This window comes from Ruditapes philippinarum, unplaced genomic scaffold (assembly GCF_026571515.1).
Source record: "Ruditapes philippinarum isolate M1 unplaced genomic scaffold, ASM2657151v2 ctg69_1_1_1_1, whole genome shotgun sequence".
NCBI lineage: Eukaryota > Metazoa > Mollusca > Bivalvia > Venerida > Veneridae > Ruditapes > Ruditapes philippinarum.
In genome coordinates this window covers 212,419-233,381 of record NW_026862474.1, presented here as the reverse complement: position 1 = coordinate 233,381, position 20,963 = coordinate 212,419, and the positions used below count along the sequence as shown (strand labels likewise).

The 20,963-nt window shown below is 33.8% G+C and overlaps 2 protein-coding genes across 4 annotated transcripts in view; one reads left to right on the top strand and one right to left on the bottom strand.

Moving 5' to 3' along the window:
- The window catches only part of LOC132719193 (ATP-dependent RNA helicase dhx29-like), a 40,952-nt gene extending 36,641 nt beyond the window's left edge, over window positions 1-4,311 (top strand). The window contains exons 25-28 of the mRNA XM_060702946.1: window positions 319-546; window positions 2,047-2,394; window positions 2,565-2,793; window positions 3,436-4,311. Of these exons, the coding sequence (XP_060558929.1) occupies window positions 319-546; window positions 2,047-2,394; window positions 2,565-2,793; window positions 3,436-3,491 (861 nt within the window). The 3' untranslated portion in view covers window positions 3,492-4,311. The remainder of the gene's footprint in view (window positions 1-318; window positions 547-2,046; window positions 2,395-2,564; window positions 2,794-3,435) is intronic.
- Window positions 4,312-9,646: 5,335 nt separating this feature from the next.
- LOC132719211 (uncharacterized) lies at window positions 9,647-18,314 on the bottom strand. Of its 3 annotated transcripts, none has more exons than XM_060702962.1 (6): window positions 17,776-18,309; window positions 17,244-17,365; window positions 13,725-13,830; window positions 13,162-13,413; window positions 11,960-12,211; window positions 9,647-11,025 (listed from the first exon to the last, which is right to left on the bottom strand). In XM_060702962.1, the coding sequence occupies exons 1-6, from the start codon at window positions 18,200-18,202 to the stop codon at window positions 10,817-10,819; spliced, it is 1,368 nt and encodes a 455-aa protein (XP_060558945.1). In that variant the 5' UTR covers window positions 18,203-18,309; the 3' UTR covers window positions 9,647-10,816. The 3 variants fall into 3 exon arrangements, with proteins under 3 accessions (XP_060558945.1, XP_060558946.1, XP_060558947.1); XM_060702963.1 differs by having other exon boundaries at window positions 17,286-17,365; XM_060702964.1 differs by lacking the exon at window positions 13,162-13,413 and having other exon boundaries at window positions 17,776-18,314.
- Between the last annotated feature and the right edge of the window lie 2,649 nt (window positions 18,315-20,963).

Below are 20,963 nucleotides of genomic sequence, written 5' to 3'. Positions count from 1 at the left end.
AGGGGGTTTTAGTTTTTCATTTTAAACAGCTTAGACTAAATTTAGGTAAAAAAGGTGTAATTGTCATTTTTTCCCCCAAATCAGGATTTTGGATTAAAACCCAAACAAATTTCTAGAATTGGGATTTTTTTGTTTTGTTAAACAAAAAAAACCTTTGGGGGTTTAAATTTGGGTTAACCATGTAAGTTGGAAAAAAATGTAAAAAAAGGGGTAAAAACCGAAAAAAAAAAATAAAAGTTAAAGGTTGAAAAAAGGCCCTATGATTCTAAAATGAATGAACTTGAAACTAACTCTAAATAACTATATTTATATATGTAGGCAGTGATTGCAGCCTCTATGACAGATAAGTCACCATTTGTTGTCCCCCTTGGTAAAATGGATGCTGTAAACGCTGCCAAACAGTCTATAGCCCTTGCAGCCTCGGACCATCTGACAGTGTACAAGGCTTATCATGGCTGGAGACATGCTCGCTCACATAGTAGACAGGCTGAGATGACTTACTGCCATAAAAACTTCTTGAAGAGAAACACCATGCTAGAAATAGAGGTATGTGGGTAATAGTATTATCTCTACATTATCTATGTTCCTCATTACTCCACCCACTATTGTATAAATACATGAACATGTACTTATTTTTGCAGGAACATTATTCCTGCTTTTTCTGCAGACGACAGTTGTACCACAGATGTGAAATCTTTCTTATTGCATTTGTATTGTTTTAAACAATGAGTTATTGTATGATTTATTGTAATATTGCTATCATTGACCTTTGTAGTTCAAATGCACTGAGATTGTTTTATAATATGCGTATCTTGGTTTTTACAGAATTTATTTTAGTTTGATTGTAAAGGAAGCTATAAAGTTATAGAGACACTTGGAACCGACCAGTACTGAGCAATGAGTGTAAAGTTTCTTGCTAAAGTACTGAGCAATGGATGTATAGTTTCTTGCTAAAGTACTGAGCAATGAGTGTAAAGTTTCTTGCTAAAGTACTGAGCAATGAGTTTAACGTTGCTAAAGTACTGAGGAATGATTGTATAGTTTCTTGCTAAAGTACTTTGGAATGAGTGTAAAGTTTCTTGCTAAAGTACTGAGCAATGAGTGTAAAGTTTCTTGCTAAAGTACTGAGCAATGAGTGTATAGTTTCTTGCTAAAGTACTGAGGAATGAGTGTAAAGTTTCTTGCTAAAGTACTGAGCAATGAGTGTAGAGTTGCTAAAGTACTGAGCAATGAGTGTAAAGTTTCTTGCTAAAGTACTGAGCAATGAGTGTATAGTTTCTTGCTAAAGTACTGAGCAATGAGTGTAAAGTTTCTTGCTAAAGTACTGAGCAATGAGTGTAAAGTTTCTTGCTAAAGTACTGAGCAATGAGTGTAAAGTTTCTTGCTAAAGTACTGAGCAATGAGTGTATAGTTTCTTGCTAAAGTACTGAGCAGTGGGTGTAAAGTTTCTTGCTAAAGTACTGAGCAATGAGTGTAGAGTTGCTAAAGTACTGAGCAATGAGTGTAGAGTTTCTTGCTAAAGTACTGAGCAATGAGTGTAGAGTTGCTAAAGTACTGAGCAATGAGTGTAAAGTTTCTTGCTAAAGTACTGAGCAATGAGTGTAAAGTTTCTTACTCCTCAAGGAAACAACGTCTTTCCCATGATGGGTATAAACCCATATGGCTGATCATAAGATTACTAATCCATCACATTAACTACTTGGCCATGCCACCAAATGTACATTTTATGAGGAACATAGATTAATCTTTATAAAACTTGACATTTAGTTGACTTTCACTTGTTTTAACATTATAAATTTAAAAATAGCCATTACAATATGGTTTATGTTGATCAAGAACTAAACCAAGTTTTTTTTTTTTTTCTTTTTTTTTTTTTTCTTAACAGTTCTTGTTATTGTGGTTGCTTTTGCCTTTTAGAAAAGTTTTTTTTGAGAGAGAAGTTTTTTTGAGACTGAATCAAAATGAGTCAACGATTTTCACCTATCAGACAATCTGATTTTATTCTCCCCTCCTCCAGAACTTACATGTATTTCTTTTTTTTTCCAGAATGTAAAGTCTGATCTTATGAAACTGATACATTCAATTGGATTTTCCCTGCCACTGAAAGACCCGAGTATGGACACAGACTATGGAATAGATGGTGTTTTACATATCAGTAAACATAAAACTCATGATGACCTTGACCCTAGAACTATAGCAAAGGTCAAGGCCGTTTTAACAGCTGGACTGTATCCAAATATAGCCAAAGTGACATATGAGGCTCCTGTTGATGCAGCTGTAAACCCCGATCAAAGGGTTTGTGTAACAGAAACTCAGCAAGGACCTGCAAGTGTTCACCCATCATCTGTTAATAGGAATTTACAAGCTAATGGATGGCTTGTGTTCCATGAAAAGGTAGGCTTATTTATTTTGGTGTAGGTCATACTCAATAGGATTATTTAAACAGTTTTGTAGAGGGGAGATATATCAATTTAGCAAGAAATATTTCCCAAAAGAGACAGTTTCAATGTTTTCTTCCACATTTGTTTCGTTGTACAATAGTCTTGTAATTCATTCGTTTGTAGGTGAAATCTTCCAGAGTGTATCTAAGGGACACAACTCTTGTATCAGCATATCCATTACTCTTGTTTGGTGGGGAAATCAATGTTCAGCATACAGAACAACTGTTAACTGTTGATGACAGGATCAAGTACAAAGCCTATGCCAAGACAGGTGTAATATTTAAAGAGCTTAGAAAATTGCTGGATGATCTGTTGGCTAGGAAGCTGGAGGATCCTTCACTCAGTATTGAGAGTAAGTATATAGGCAGAATGTAAAATCTAATTCTTCAAATCCAACACACACAAAGAGTAGCAATGATCCTTTGTTTCATTATTTTCTCAGCAAATTTCATTTATTGACAGGTATTTAAGACATCTGATGTGTTGGTACCGTCTAGGACCTATATCTTTAGGATGGGGTTTCTGGTCAAAAGGGTCATGGTCATTGAGTCTTAAGATAGATTTTAATCACTTTTCTCCATAGCAGTGTCACATTTTTAAGTTTGTCTAAACAACTTTGGGGATCAGCTATTCTTATAGCTCAATTGCTTGTCTTTAAACAACACTAGATTAAAATAAAAAAAAATTACTTGAGCAATGTAAAATTAAAAGTTTGTCTATACATGTAAGTTATTTGAGCCACGTCACGACAAAACCAACATAATGGGTTTGCAACCAGCATGGATCCAGACCAGCCTGTGCCTTCGCGCAGTCTGATCAGGATCCATGCTGTTCGCTATCAGTTTCTTTACTTGTTATAGGGTCGTTAAGCGAACAGCATGGATCCTTGTCAGACTGCGCGGATGCGCAGACTGGTCTGGATCCATGCTGGTCGCAAACCCATTATGTTGGTTTTGTCGTGACACGGCTCATTTATAATACCTTATTTTTTCAGGTGATCATCTAATTAGATTGATAGAGGATTTGCTGGCATCAGAGAGAACCAGGTAGCTTGTTAACAGTCATATACACAGTTATGTCTTAACCTTTTACCCCTGCACAGCTGCTTTTTCCATCAATATAGAGCCAGGCCAGCCTGCAGATCCTTACAGTCTGACAATAATGATCAATTTGTTTGTACAATAAATGACATATAAAAGTGAAACTGGTTTCACAATTTGTAGTTCTCTTGTTATGTTTTTATTTTTTTAACAGTGCCATCAATGGATGAAATTATTGGTGCATTACTGACTCTTTTGTTGTGTAAAGTATGACATGTTAATTATTATTAAGTCTATGGTATACAATGAATACATGGTGTAGAGTAGATATAAGTTGTATAGTGGATATATGATTGACAGTGGATATATAATGTACAATGAATACATGGTGTACAATGGATATATGGTGTACAATAGATATATAGTATATGGTGTACAATGGATATATGGTGTACAGTGAATATATGATGTACAATGGATATATGGTGTACAATAGATATATGGTATACAATGGATATATGATGTACAATGTATATGTGGTGTACAATGTATATATGGTGCACAGTGGATATATGGTGAACATTGAGTATATATGGTGTACAATGGATATATGGTATACAATGGATATATGGTGTACAATGGATATATGGTATACAATGGATATATGGTGTACAATGGATATATGATGTACAATGGATATATGGTGTGCATTGAGTATGTATGGTATACAATGGATATATGGTGTACAATGTATATATGGTGCACAGTGGATATATGGTGAACATTGAGTATATATGGTGTACAATGGATATATGGTGTACAATGGATATATGGTGGATATATGGTGTACATTGAGTATATATGGTATACAATGGTTATATGGTGTACAGTGGATAAATGATGTACAATGGATATATGATGTACAATGGACATATGATTTACAATGAATATATGGTTAACATTATATATATATATTTGTATAACTTAAGCAAGCATTTCATTGTCTCAGTGACATATATGGTGCAATTATGTTATATAGTTTAAATTTTCCTAGCTAGGCAGAGACATTAACACAAGTTGTATTATTGTTACAAGTTTTGTCAAGGTTGTTTTTTATGGTGTTGTAAAGGGATTGTTTAAAATACTAGCATTATATGTGAATGTTATTTTTTTACATATTTTTGGTTCTGTTTTGTTGTTGTAAAGAGAAGGTTATCAGAAGGGAATTTTTGGGTGTTTTTAACCAAATTTTGATAGTTAATATACAAGTATTCTTTAACTTTGTTTTAAAGCATCATCTTTTTTGAGAATGGATACACAGTACAGCTCACATCATCCACATCCAAAAAAAATTTGTTAACATCTGTGAACAATCTGTCCTAATGAATATATATATTTATCATATAAACTGCAGCACAGGAGTGTAATAAAGCCATGTAATAAGAACGATATTACACTAGTGTAATAACACTTTGAGGTGATGTCATTTGCGTCATATATAAATATAGCATTAAAGCGTGCTAGTGTTAGCGTTACACTATAGGTGCGTCAATGAAAACTGGACATTTTAGCTGTAAACCGTTCTCTTTTTGAATATGTGATAAATAGAATATTATATTTGTGAAGATTCAATACTAAATCTATTGAACTCGTTAAATAAAAGAATATTATGCTTGCCAAAGGCTCCCATAATATGATTTTATTCAACTCGTTCAATAAATTTAGTATTAAACCTACACTCATGCAATATCCTCTATATATGTAAATTTTTGCCAAACTTTCTGTATATAGTCATATTTCCAAATCCTGAATTATTATCCATTGAAATCCTTTTTTACCCCATGATAATATAGTTAACAATAGTTTGTGTACCATAAATATGATTTGTGTTCATGCTCAAATTCTAATGGTTCTTCTAGATAGGTCTGATATCCATGATTATTTAGTATCTGCCAGTCTGTATACAATGTTCTTGTTCTGAGATATTAAGAAGTAAATGTTGTTTTTGTTAATTTGATACTTATGTTGAATATACTAATTTTTTTTGGACAAAACAGGTGTAAAGAGGCTTTCATTGCAATTTATTTAATTCATAAACATTATAGTGTGGTCCCAAAATCTGTCTCCAGTTACCTCCCTTGATAGTTGTCACAGAGTTCATTAGGTCATGTGAAACCATTTACATAAAAATGGGTGAGTTTGATGGGGTTTTTGTTAAAGAAAATATAAGACTTTTATTGTGGAAATATAGGCTTCTGCATCAACTGTATGTATTCAGTTTGTAAGGTTTTGTTGTTGTTGTTTTTTTGTTTTGTTAATGTTGAATTTAATTTTTGTAAATGTTAAAAGTGCTTCAGATTGGTTCAAAGTATCAATGTTTTTATAAGATAGGTTTACCGGAACATTTAGGTAGTTGACTAGTTGAAAATCCAAATCAGAAAGATTTCAAAGTCCAAGGTCAGATTTTAGGGTCAATGCAAATTCTGAATGCTCAGTTCTTTTCTACAGGGCCATTGACAAACTTGAAGGCCAAGGAAAGGCAGAAAGGTCAGTGTGACTGTCTAATTTGAAGAACAAAACCAGACTTAAAAGGCTAAGGTCACATTTTATGTACAAAGTCAAACTTCCCAAATTTGTTTTGCTTAAAATGTCTCTATTATCATATTCTAACAACATGCCAAGTTTAAAGAAATTCGTTTGAACAGTTTTAATTTTGCCCATATGTCGTTATGAAAACTCCCGGAAACGTCCATTAAAGTGTATTTTGTCAATCATCATATCCTACTAGTTTATACATACATCGTATTTATATATGTTTTAGTTCTTTTCAAGGTATTTTTTCCTGTTTTTCAAAGATAAATACTGCTTGACTTACATTATTGATTTATATTTCTTGATATATTTTAATTAGAGGAATGTCTTTTGCATAATATGATTTTGTTATATTGTTGCCTTAGTTCAGTTACTTTAGTGCAGTTATAGGTTAACTCCTATTTAATTATATGAGAAGTTAATGCATTATTATACTAAGGCGATGATTATTATTTTCCCCCTTTTTATCAACCACCTTGTGTTTTCATTATTTTTAATTTTGAACTATTAAAATATTGAAAAGTTGCAAAGATTGTTTCTTTTTCCTCCTTCAAAATCCTATACATGTAATTATGAAGTCTTAGTTTGTTCTTTTTGCATGAAGACTCACCCTTTATGAATTTGATCCAATTATAATGATTATGATTTGTAATTGCATTTTTAACTCCCAAATTTTAAAGAAAGAGGTGTTATTTTATGACCCACTTGGTGGCAGCAGGAGCACCATCCGCCTTGGTTAACTTCACAGGTAAAACATTTGTCCTATCAAAGCAATTTTCAGGTCAAGAGGTCAGAAGTCAAGGTCACTGGGATTTGTAACCAGCCATTGAAAGTACATTGTTCTAACTTTGTATGTAGATGCACACTGATGAATTTTACCTATTTACAGACAAATGGTCAAGGTCACCCGAAGCTGTAATATTTAAACATAAATCCGAGCGCATTGTTCTTGGAACCATAAACTTTGTATGTGGATGCATCTGTTTGAGTTCTGTCTGAGGCACATTTTAGGTCAACCAATTTGAATACCTAATATAAACTGTCATGGTAATGCTATGTTTGCTTGTTTTAGACAATAAAAGTAGGTACAACTTAAAGCTTAAATAACGGTTTTCTTGTGATTGAATCGAGTGTTGAAAATGAGTGTTAAAAATCGATGATATATTACTATTGTGTTTTCAATTACAAGGTCTTATCTTAAGACAATTGTTATCATTGCTAACATTCAGTCGGATAACGTGATACGTTATTAAACTTAGATCATTACATTTTTCCCCTGTGTCCTGTGTAAGCTTGAACTGAGATTTTGACATATTTACCTCTGTTTTTATCCAAATTTTGACGTCTTCCTGATATGTTCTTCAATGCGTTTATCTCTTGTGCTTGGATTCATAATTTGCCATCTTGGCCTATGTGGTTCAACCTGGATTTAAACGTCTTTTCTCCTAAATGTTTAAATTAACATTTTGACTATCTCGTCCGTTTGATTCGACCATGAACTTGTGCAAGAAAGCCTTCTAGCTGGCTTATAAAATTGATGTGCTGTTTTTTGTTGTTTTTTTTTTTTTAAGTTCAGTTATATGATTGTGCCTGACTGCACTTCATATAATTGAAGGAGGGGACCTCAAAGCTGACAAAATGCCAAATACTATTGCTGAGGATGCTACTGATTTTAATCGTGGTGGTAATTACTATGATGGTGTTGGTGCTAACGGCGATGATGTTGGCCGTGGTTAGGATGGTATTTTCAAAGACGATGTGGGGTGGTAGTGGTGGTGAAGATGATAATCATGTTGTTGTTGTTGTTGTTGAAGAAGAAGGTGATGAAGCAATTGTTATAGATGACATTTGTTTTCTTTATAAAAAAATAAGATGTATGATATTCAACATTTTGAAGTATATTGCTCATTTATATACGATTTTATCGTCAACAAACACATCGAAGACAATACAGAAAAATGTAATACCCTTAATGATTTTATCATTGCTTGTGTCATATTTTAGCTTAAGTTAGAATATATGGTTTTAAAAACCTTTTAAATTAAAAAAAAAACAAACAAACAAACGATACAAGTCAACAATACAACTCAAAATAACAGATGAGAAAAACGCTAGTTTCTTGAGCATAACACGACTAGTTTGGGATATTATACCGTTGTTCTTGAGATACATGTAGTTCATATGTTCTTGAAATAAATACCATGACTTAATTCATACGGGCAAACTTTTCTGCTGCAACTATTCATTCCCCTCCTTATGGACATTTAAAGTGATTATTATTGTTGTATTTGTCAATTAACTGGTTCACTTCAAATCTGGTCACATCCATTTGCAAATTGTCTTTAGCTACAGTTATCAAGGGAACTATAGCCTTACAGAATTTAAGTGCCTTTAATTAAAACTTTAGATATTTGCTAATGGAATTTAACTTTAGGTTATTCTCTAATGGGTTAATCGGAACACCTTATTATTGTTCATCCAACCACCTGCCAAAACAAGCGATTGTAAGTGATAAATTTATTTGTGCTGTAACAGGGTTATTCAAAACAGTTCTTCCGAGGGATCTAATTGTAACACAGTGGTATTTACGGTTAATAGATTGTACATGTCTCTTAATAAACTTCTTTGATTGAAAGTTTAATTAGTTTTAATTGCAAACAAAACAAAACAGAACAGAGCATGTACAGCTTATCATCAATCATGAAAACTATAATACCTTCAATGGCATGCAAATGAAACTGGCAAACATAAGCTGTAAATTGCATTGAAGGAAAAACATATATAATCAGTAAACATAAAATGAAATTGGCAAATATATATTACACACTAGACACCATGCATTTGCTTGTCATTACACTTCAAGATTAATGTGACTGTTTCTTACTTTCAGAGCTTTTGAAATAAATATAGAAAGTCTACACAATATTTTGTGATTAATACAATCTAACAGTTCAATAAACTTAAACATAATTGGACGATTTTTGTAGTAGGACGTAATATATAATTTTCTCAAGTCTTTATACTTTTCACATATACATACAAAATAAAATTTGTCCTCAATATCGTCTTTAGTACATATAACACACTTATGTTCACTTCTGATCTGGTTACTATGGCGACAAACAGTGCCTGCTCTTTAGCTCAACAGTGCGAAGAAAGTCTAAATTTAGCCGAGCAGTTTCTGAATTTGTTATTATTAAGTATTGTCAAGTATTCAGACATTTCAAATGTTTGTTTAAAGTGGCATTATGCCCATCCAAGAGTATATAATGAGTTAAGGGGTGAATATCAAAATAAGTTTTCATTTTGCCATAATTCATTTTTATTTAATAATTAAGTTCGCATAAACAATAAATAACGCAGAGATCCCAACGAAATTTCTGTACATATCCATTAAAATTTACCTATTACGCTTAGTTTATAAAAAAGTGGGGCAGTCTTTTTAGATTTTAGGCAGATTTATAATTTTACTCAAAACATCAACTGTTTGTCAAACACCATTTTGACAGTTAATCTTTTGAAATATAAAGTCAATTCAGCTCAACTTGACTATAAAAATATGAGCATAATGTCACTTTAATTTCTTTATATAGAGTCAATGCCGTTGAAATGTTAACTGCCTCTCTCCACTGTCGTCCTTTATAAATGTCTTTAAGCCTAAGCTTAAACTGTGAAATAAAGCACCCTATGCTAACAACAGATGTAGGAAAACACCAGACATCATTAAACCCCGTCTCTTGCATCATATCGTCCCGTTTCACCTTAAAGTGCATAACTTAGTACTCATTTTTACATCCAATGTCCATTTAATTAAGATATTTATTATGAAGTCGCTCTACTTTTTCTGCTTGGCTGAATCCCAACAGTTCAGAACAATATGACATTATAGATGTTACATACGCATCAAAAAGGTTAAAGTGTATATGCAGTGGGTATTTGCATCCCTCGAGTGATGCTTTTGAGATTTAAGAGCTAAATGCAGATCGATGCCTCTGCTCATTACAAAGCCTAGGTTATTAATATTTTCAACAATGTCTATGTTCCGGGCCGTTATATGTCCAAACCTGATTTCTTGGTAGTTGATCGCCCTTTCGGAATACCATGATTTTAGTCTTTTACGTTAACTGTCAGATGCCATCTTAAACAATACGCCTCTCATTGGTTATGATTGGTTTGAATATAATATAATATGCATTTCTATACAATGTTGTATCATGAAATTTGAAAGGTTAAATTCGTAAACGTTTCTGGCATTGAAACAAATTTATGTTATTTACCATCTGACAGATGTTGTTTATATCGACTTGATATCTAAATATTAAAGCACACAATGACAATTGAATGTGAAATATTTCACTTGTTCTGATTTTGTTACATGATATTAATTTTAATTAAAAGTCAAATCTGAATATGTAAATGTACTTATGATTGGTTATAGGGCGTATCAAAAATTGTTATACTAAAATATTATTGGCTACTTCATACTTGATAATACATGTATAACCAGTTAATAAGTACTCATTCAATACATCTCGTACAAGACATCATACCAACAAAACTATCGCGCTACATATCACACAAGTTACTCGACTTAAGTATCATTATCACATATACTAATGTTACCGCTAAGAACATTTAGATGTGTATATGTGTATATGTGAATAGCCCATTGAAGTCATATACTTATTTCCAGAAGGCTTCCCTTGCTTATAGGATCACATGGAGTGTACACATGTAATCTAGTTAATATTTCACTTTTTCGCAAATGAACTTTGCCGGATACGAACACTTATTCTTTTTCCATTGATAGTTTAATTCCGCTGCAAGTACCCCACAATTACCAAGTCGGTGTTGATTTTGACCCCAGTTAGTGTACCCTTCGTCTAATTTTGTCTGTGTGTGCAGCCATTTCCAATTTTCACCGAGCGCGGTCATGCCGGCCCAGTAGTTTCCTGGAAAATAACAGCGTAAATATTTTGGGCATTATTCTTTTTTCTTACGCATTTCAATCTTCAGTGAGTTGTATTCACCTTAAGCGAGCGATACTGATTTGTTGCATTTTGAATAAAAGTCAGCGATACTCAGCTAGAATGCGTGAAATCAGCGTAATTTGAGTAATATATTGAAAAATATTACAAGAAAATATTACTTACACAAAAGAGAACTAGATCTAGTCACTGAGTACGAGTAGCAGTGATCGGCATGGAAAACTACTCACTCTAAAAGTTCTTGTAAGTGTAATAACGCCTCGTAGAAGAGGTCCTGTTTTTATTGTCGTTTTATGCAAGCACATAAGTCCCCTATTTATTTTTGAGGACATTTGTTTAATGGTCAAGGTCACTGTGCCTGTTTAAAATGCTTTCTATGACCAACCATACAGTGGTAAGGTTAGTGACATCTGTCGATTTTGGGATCAGTTGGATTAAGGTCAAGATCATGTTGACATTGAACAAACAAAAACTGTTCAGGTAAATAATGCATTGATCTATATAGTGTTTAAGTTTAGTATAGAGGACCATCATGATCATCAGATGTCCTTTTGATAGCGAGGTTATCTGACATTGACAACAACACGGTCAATGAAATTTATTGGGAAGGTTAGATGACCTATATTGATTTTCAGGTCAGTTAGTTAAAGATCAAGTTCACTTTGACTTTGACCACAAAAAAGCTTGCCGATATACATCCATACACATTGTATATAGAGAAAGCTTTCGTAGATCATCTAATTTAGGTTATTGTTTGGATTTATCCGGACATAAATATTCACAAATATTTCTTGTTCTATTATTATCTTCTTTTTTCATTTTATTTCATTTTTTTTTCGTGAAATGATAGAAAATAAAAATCTATTTCGAAATCTATTTTGTTCTATATGCCACTTACCGCCCGTACACTTGTAAATACCACATAACTGCCACCTTACGTCAGGGTCTGTAGTATAACACCATGGTAACCCTTCACCGTCGGGATCTCGACAATAGTTAGCAGCATCAGCCACAGAAGCGTCCGGAAACCTGTCAGCTTGATTTCGTGAATGTTTGTGAGGTGTTTGTGAATCCCATCGCTGACACGTGTGCCCGTCGTACGTCGTGCTTTCAAAGCCGTTGTATCGATTAGAAGAAATCTTGAAGCAATCTGAAAATATCACGGTAAAATTTTGTTCCCGTTCAAATTTTGCAACTGTTGAAGTTTATTCACTTTTGAAATTTGTTTACCATTCATATTTGGTAAACTATGGTGGCTGATTTGTGCCATTTGTGTTCTCGCCCGCAGCCCCGTCATGCGAAAAGTCGATTATTAACAAGTTAAAATGGCGGCGTGGGGGGGGGCGGAGCGCGATTTCAGCGTGTTTTTGCTCTACGCCCCGCCTTTCTGCCGTTTTATTTCTTAAATCTCGCTCCGCGCCCCCTGCCGCGTTTTATTTCCGCGTTTTCAAATATACTAGAAGAGGTTCTGTTTAATAAGGAAATTAACAGTAGGTCCCCTATTGATTTATAAAGAGATCAGTGATAACTGTTGACTTGTCTTATATATATTCTAGGTTAAAGATCAAGGTCACCTTGATCACAAAAACACTTGCCGAAACGTAACTTGAGAATGCTTTTGAGTGCATTTTTTTGATTGGGACGTTAGGTCACACCAAAATAACATGCTATTTGTCAAATTCTTTGCAATTAAATGTTTCATAAAGTTTCTTTGATTTTTATACAAAAAGAATGGGTTTTATTTATGCAGACCGCCAGGGACGAACTTCTACGGATGAACCTCTGCGTCTAACTTGTCCAGTTCTGTACGTTATCGGCAGCAATGTTTCATGGCGATCGATCTGCTAATCTATTCTGTGTTTCTTGGTTGGATGAAGACAGCAATATTGTCTATGTAGTGTTTTCTAAAAAAATGGCCATTGTTAACGCAACTCTCCGGAGTTACCCACGAAAGGTCAATCCTAATCCCTGTACTTAAGATGATTTGACCTTGACCCGCCGTGTGCCTTCTCCGCGACAAAAACACCTCAGAAGAAATTTGGTTGAAGTATGATAGAAGTGAAAATGATAGAAATGAAAACCTATTTATATGCCACTTACCGCCCGGACACTTGTAAATACCACATAACTGCCATCTAACGTCAGGGTCTGTAGTGTAACACCATGGTAACCCTTCATCGTCGGGATCTCGACAATAGTTAGCAGCATCAGCCACAGAAGCGTCCGGAAACCTGTCAGCTTGATTTCGTGAATGTTTGTGAGGTGTTTGTGAATCCCATCGCTGACACGTGTGCCCGTCGTAGGTCGTGCTTTTAAAGCCGTTGTATCGATTAGAAGATGTCTTGAAGCAATCTGAAAATATTACGGTGAAAAGCACTTGTTAATTTTTATTTGTCTTCCAGGCTGTTAGTTAAAATTTTTATTAAAGAGATATAGCTTGAAACACCATTTGTGAAAAGCTCTCGAGCTCATTTATTGAGTTATTGCCATTTTATAATCCAATAAAGTTTAACTAAACTGAAGTAGATGTAAATTTATAAATGTGTGCTTATTGACTACTTTATCTCTGGTTCATAAGAACGCGCTTGGCGCAATTTCAAGAAGTTCCATCCCCAATCCCAACATCCAGTCCCCACCGCCCATGAAAAAACAAATAATATTACCAATATTATTATGTATGTTGAGTGATACAGCTTGTTCTTTAAGGAATTGATCTTCGTCTGCAGATGTTATCTCAACAAGATAGCCATTCATGTTTTGACATCGGTTCTGGTAATAAACATATTTGGTATTTTCATGACTTTTAAAATAATCTTACAAAACTTACAAAAAAAATCCATTCTTTTACCTATATTTTATGTTTAACTGATCGGGTTCTTTCTTCACATTTATCATGTTTGTAATTAAGCATGAACTTTATTATTTTTTATTATATTATTCTGACGTAATTTTTAAGACTTGGGACAAATCAATTGCGTTTCACCAAACGTCAATTTTATGGAAATCATTTATTATATTTTACCGATCGTCATACCTTTGTACGAAATAAATAAATAATGTTTACACACCTTCATTGACAACGTTGAAATTCATTTATTATGTTTATCTTCATATCTAACCACGAAAAATGTAATGTAATTATAATGTGTTGCCTATCACCATTTCTTACAACGGAAATCTGTTTAAGTGCTTTACCCATCCTCATATTGATCAGGAGGACCCATCTTTATTTCCAAAGCTCATTGATTGATTATAAAATTTTCTCGCAATCATACATGTAACAATGAACGCTTGGTTTACTGCCCATTTCACCTAACAATTTCATTTACTCGTAATGTTTTACTGACAAATGTCCCTGTCAAAGACATTGATGGGCTATGCTTTACTTACCATTGCCTTAAACCATGACATTTTTGATTGCTTATGTTTTACTGACCATTGCCTCTGTCAAAGACAATTATTGACTATGTTTTACAGACCATTGCCTCAAACCATAACATTAAATTGCTATGTTGTACTGACAATTGCCTTGGACCATGTCATTGCTAAGTTATGTCTACTGACCATTTAGTTTTACCATGTCATTATTGGTTATGTTTTACTTATCATTGTCTTTGACCATGTCGTTGATTGGTTATGTTTTATTTACCGTTTCCTCTAACAATGTCATTCATTAGTTATTTTTAGCTCGACTTTTCTATGAAAAGGGGAGCTATCCTACTCGCCCCGGCGTCGGCGTCGGCGTCGGCGTTAGCGTCGGCGTTGGCGTCACACCTTGGTTAAGTTTTTCGTACCACCCCACTTTATTTCAGAAGTATTACAAGTATGGCTTTGAAACTTACCATACTTGTTCACCATCATAACCTCCATCTACAGACAAGAGTACATAACTCTGTCAAGGTTTTTGACAGAATTATGGCCCTTTTTTGACTTAGAAAGTGTATTGAGCTTGGTTAAGTTTTTTGTACCACCTCACTTTATTTCAAAACCATTGGAGGTATTGCTTTGAAACTGACCATACTTGTTTACCATCACGACCTTCATCAACAGACAAGAGGACATAACTCTGTCAAGGTTTTTGACAGAATTATGCCCTTTTTGACTTAGAAAATACATTGAATATGGGTAAAAATCCACTTATTGCCTTAACCCTTTGAGATATTGCTTTGAAACTTTTAATGCTATTTCACATCATTACCCCATCTGTACGCAAGAGAAGGTAACTCTGTCAAGGATTTGTTTTAAAAATTAAGGCCTTTTATCGACTTAGAATCTTGGTTAAGTTTTTAGTACCAGTCCACTTTTTGACTGAACTGTTTGAGATATTAATTTGAAAGTTGGAATACTTGTTTACAATCATGATTCCCAAACATGTCCAGGAGAATTCAGTAAAATAATTCTTCACTAAATATCTTAATGCTCATGGCCATTGTCCACTTTAAAAATACAGAGATTCTTGTATTGCCTTTTACTGCAAAAACTTTTTTTATTGGCAAGCAATAAAAAAGTCGAGCGCGCTGTCTTACGGACAGCTCTTGTTTACATACCATTGCCTCTGACCATGTCGTAGATGGATACGATTTAACTTCCATTGACAGATTATATATTTCGCTAACAACTGCATCTATTCCGTCACCGATAATGATAATTACTGTTATACTGATTATTGCATCTAATTTTGTCACTTATTGGTTTTGTTTTACTTACCAATGCCTCTAATCATGTCCTTTATTGGTTATAATTTGCTTACCAATGAATCCAACCATGTCCTTTATTGGTTATAATTGGCTTACCAATGAATCCAACCACGTCCTTTATTGGTTATAATTGGCTTACCAATGAATCCAACCATGTCCTTTTTTGGTTATAATTGGCTTACCAATGAATCCAACCATGTCCTTTATTGGTTATGATTGGCTTACAAATGTATCCAACCATGTCCTTTATTGGTAATAATTGGCTTACCAATGAATCCAACCATGTCCTTTATTGGTTATGATTAGCTTATCAATGAATCCAACCATGTCCGTTATTGGTAATGATTGGCTTACCAATGTATCCAACCATGTCCGTTATTGGTAATGATTGGCTTACCAATGTATCCAACCATGTCCTTTATTGGTTATGATTAGCTTATCAATGTATCCAACCATGTCCTTTATTGGTAATGATTGGCTTACCAATGTATCCAACCATGTCCTTTATTGGTTATGATTGGCTTACCAATGTATCCAACCATGTCCGTTATTGGTAATGATTGGCTTACCAATGAATCCAACCATGTCCGTTATTGGTTTTGATTGGCTTACCAATGTATCCAACCATGTCCGTTATTGGTAATGATTGGCTTACCAATGTATCCAACCATGTCCGTTATTGGTTATGATTAGCTTATCAATGTATCCAACCATGTCCGTTATTGGTTATGATTGGCTTACCAATGTATCCAACCATGTCTTTCATTGGTTATGATTGGCTTACCAATGAATCCAACCATGTCCTTTATTGGTTATAATTGGCTTACCAATGAATCCAACCATGTCCTTTATTGGTTATAATTGGCTTACCAATGAATCCAACCATGTCCTTTATTGGTAATGATTGGCTTACCAATGTATCCAACCATGTCCTTTATTGGTAATGATTGGCTTACCAATGTATCCAACCATGTCCGTTATTGGTTATGATTGGCTTACCAATGTATCCAACCATGTCCGTTATTGGTTATGATTGGCTTACAAATGTATCCAACCATGTCTTTCATTGGTTATGATTGGCTTACCAATGAATCCAACCATGTCCTTTATTTGGTAATGATTGGCTTATCAATGTATCCAATCATGTCCTTTAATGGTTATGATTGGCTTACCAATGTATCCAACCATGTCCTTTATTGGTTATGATTGGCTTACCAATGTATCCAACCATGTCCTTTTTTGGTTATGACTGGCTTACCAATGTATCAAAACATGTCCTTTTTTTGGGGTTATGACTGGCTTACCAATGTATCAAACCATGTCCTTTATTGGTAATGTTTTACTGACCATTGCCTCTAATCATGTCATCCATTGATTTACTTTCCCTTTTCAGGTATATATTTCGCTAACAATTGGATCTATTTTGTCACCAATGATTATTGTTTTACTAATAATTGCATCATTTATTGGATATGTTATACCTACCATTGCCTCAATCCTGTTCATTAACAGGTTATGTTTACCTACCATTGCATCTAACCATGTTGAAAATTGGTTGCTGAAGAAATAACACGACTGTCCGTATGGAATCCAGTTGGTAGGACAACCTATAATGAAAATAATGAATGTCGGCGACTACAGTATGTAAAGTTATCTTAAACGTATATTTGTATGACAGGTATGCCCTGCGATATCAAACTAATTCATGTTATTTCATAGATTTATATAAGACAAGTTTTTGTAGATAAGTGTGCCTTAACCCATCAACAATTAGCTTTAATTTATCTACATAGCAGAAACAAAACAGCGTTCAGTGCACTAAAGAAAACAAAGGTATCTGAGACTCTTTTTAAGTGTCAGGTAATTTTTATAGCAAACGATATTTCAATATTTAAATTATTTAAAACGAATTCATTCATATTGAGAATAAGTTCATGCTGACCTTTTGAAACTGTCTCATACTAAAGTGCATTATGCAGAAAAGTTCCTTTTTTAACAGCACCTTCTAGTTACATACCTGAAGTTGTTATTCGTGTAGATAAAGTTGTCGCCAAACTTGCCACAGCCTTCACTGATTTCGTAGTCGTAGATTTAGAAGAAGTGAATTGTTGAGAAGTTGTCGTCTGATTAGGTAACGTGACTTGGTTTGGTTTTGTCGTCTGCATAATTGAAAATGTCGTGCAAGGTTTTGAAACGTGATGCGAGGAATTTCGTTTGATAAAACTATCAGTTACAATACAGTTGCAAGTGTTATTCTTTTTTGACAGTAAATAAACGAGAGTTTCACTTCCGATGAGAAAAATAAAAACACTTAGTAATAATACATAAAACGTTGATTTACGCATTGAAATCCGGTTTTTGTGTTTTAAGGCACGCGAAGCATTGTTTTCGTTTTCTTCACGGTATGTTTTTAAAAGATTATAATCCAAAGATGTCTCTTCCATTTTGAGAGACCTTTACACAAATCTCAAACTTAAATGTTATGAATAAGAGGTTACATGTTTAGAGTGTTATCTTGTGCTGACTCATTCATTTTGTTTAAAACGTAACATGTGTACACGCGCTTACTTGTTTTCGCGCATGTCCCAGTGATTGCAAAGATAAAATTTAATATATCATTGTTTACAAAAGCAGCTCCATTAAAAAAAATAAAGCTGTTTTTTTCCTCTTTTCTTCTTTTTTTAAAAAAAAATATTTATAAAAAAAAAAACATTCAGAAAGCGTTCAAAATAACGAAAAATATATATTGCAAGCTATACAAAAAAAATGAAAGCTTGAACAATTATTATCTAAAATATTTAAATAATGATAACCATTCTGCTTGTTTTGACGTCGTTACAGTGTATTAATAGCATTTGAGCCGCGTCACGACAAAACCAACATAGTGCGTTTGCGACCAGCATGGATCCAGACCAGCCTGCGCATCCGCGCAGTCTGATCAGGATCCATGCTGTTCGCTTACAAACCCTATAACAAGTAGACAAACTGATAGCGAACAGCATGGATCCTGATCAGACTGCGCGGATGCATGCTGGACGCAAACGCACTATGTTGGTTTTGTAGGGACGCGGCTCATTTTTTGTCAATTATGATATGTTAAGATATAGTTTAACAGTTATAAATCTAAATACATTATATACATATTTAATTAAAATATGTGCCGATACAACGAAGTATGACGACCCCTACATAATAACGATTTCCGGTCAGAATTTATGACCGACTGGAAATCATAATATTATATCTAACCACCTAACGCGAAGTAATATGACCCCTCAAGAATTGTGACTCCCATTTGATGTAATGACCACCTGTCAATATTCTACCAATAAAAGGTACCCATGATCGTAATTTCATAAGTCTATAAGCCGGTATTTTGAACCAAACATCCCACCCATGACAGTTTTTTTAATGCTTATACATATTAGGAACCAAACTCTATTTCAACATTATTCAGTTATGTCACTATAAAAGTTGTTGCTTAATATGAGCATTTTCAACAAGAATTTGTAACAGAGTTACCGCCTCGGGGAAGTTTTATATGAAGCATCAAATTTCAAATTCAAGCATGATATTTCAAAAGATTGATGTGTGGATCTCACGACTTTCAGTCCAAAATTATGATCAATGCTAGATCTGCAAATGCAGCAATAAATTTATTAAAGAAATAAAATGAAACACGGAATATAAAAATCTATCATGTTAAGCTTTGACCTCTTAGTGTGCAAAACAACGCGGGCCTCACGCGGACATTTTTCTAGTTGGAGCCAACCGTTATGACACCATTTGCCTGATTCCGTTACGGCTTTGCTATTGCAGTAGTTTGGAGGTTTTTTACAGCAATATTAGGCTCAAAGATCTTACCGTAAGACAAAGGAAACGAGAGGCCCGCGTGTTATTGGCTGTTTTTTATTTTATTTTCGATTTTTCTTTCTGTATAATCAGTCTATTTTTTTCTGGAGCAAACAATATGTCTAATTCCGTTGCAGATTAGCTATGGCATATGTTGAACGTTCTTCTTACAGCAATATCAGATAAAAAAAAAGCTCTTAACCTCTGATTCCGTTGCAGATAGCTATTGTATTAGTTTAAAGGTTTTTCTGAACAGCAATATAAGGCCCAAAATGTTAACCCTAGGAAAATGGGTGAGAGGGGGCCTGCGTCGCATTAGTAAGAGGTGGATATGATAATACTTAGGTGTGTTTATCAATATTTTTGTAACATATTGCACTAGAAATAACTGTGAATATTAAAATTGTTTTAAATCTTCTATGTTTAAAATATATCTATGTATTCATATTCATACCATTACACAGCCAGTTCCACTGTACTATGATGGCTACATATTCTGACTTTCCATTAAAGGTAAAGGGACACTGGGACAATAGATAAGGTATTTTAAGTCCCAGGGTGACATTAGTGTCATTTTGACATTTCTTGTTCTAATTGCTTTTCTAATATATCTATTTCTAACAAATTCTGTTAATGAAATTATTAGTTTCCAGTTGAATGTTAAAAACATTTTGACTTGTTTTCTGTAGAATGCACGTCATTGCTTATAGATTTTGGTCTATGGAGCAACAATTAGCAACTAATATTAGCCCCACATAATTTTAGCTAACATAATGTACTAGTCTTTCCAAAAATGTTTTATAAAACCATCGCAGGTTTTTTTTTTATATCATTTTCATGACTTTTAAAGTGAAAGAAACTTCATCATATGACAGACAGGGGATTTTCCACCTTTAGTGCTTTATTTTGAGACAACCAAATAACATCACAGTTTCTTGATTATTTAGCAATATTATACTCTTCAGTCAAATAAACATTTTATACACATTTTCATAACACCAACATAACAACAAGTTTGAGAAATACGTCATTTTCTTATCTTATAGAGAGTACCATCATCCAATTCTAGAAGAGCTCTATTTAATTCAACAATGTGTTTTCTCTAAATAAATAAAAAAAAAATAATAATAAAAAATAATACTAATGATGATGATGATGATGATGATGATGATGATGATGATGATGATGATAAAAAATGGCAGCATTATGCCCATTCACACCATTGTGACCTTATCATAGCAACTTTAAGTTTACTAGTTCTTGTAAAACCTTTTGTGTTTTGTTCTATAGGAATAATTTCTTCAAGTAACCATAGTATTTTTCATTGACCTAAACGTATGTCCATTATACGTC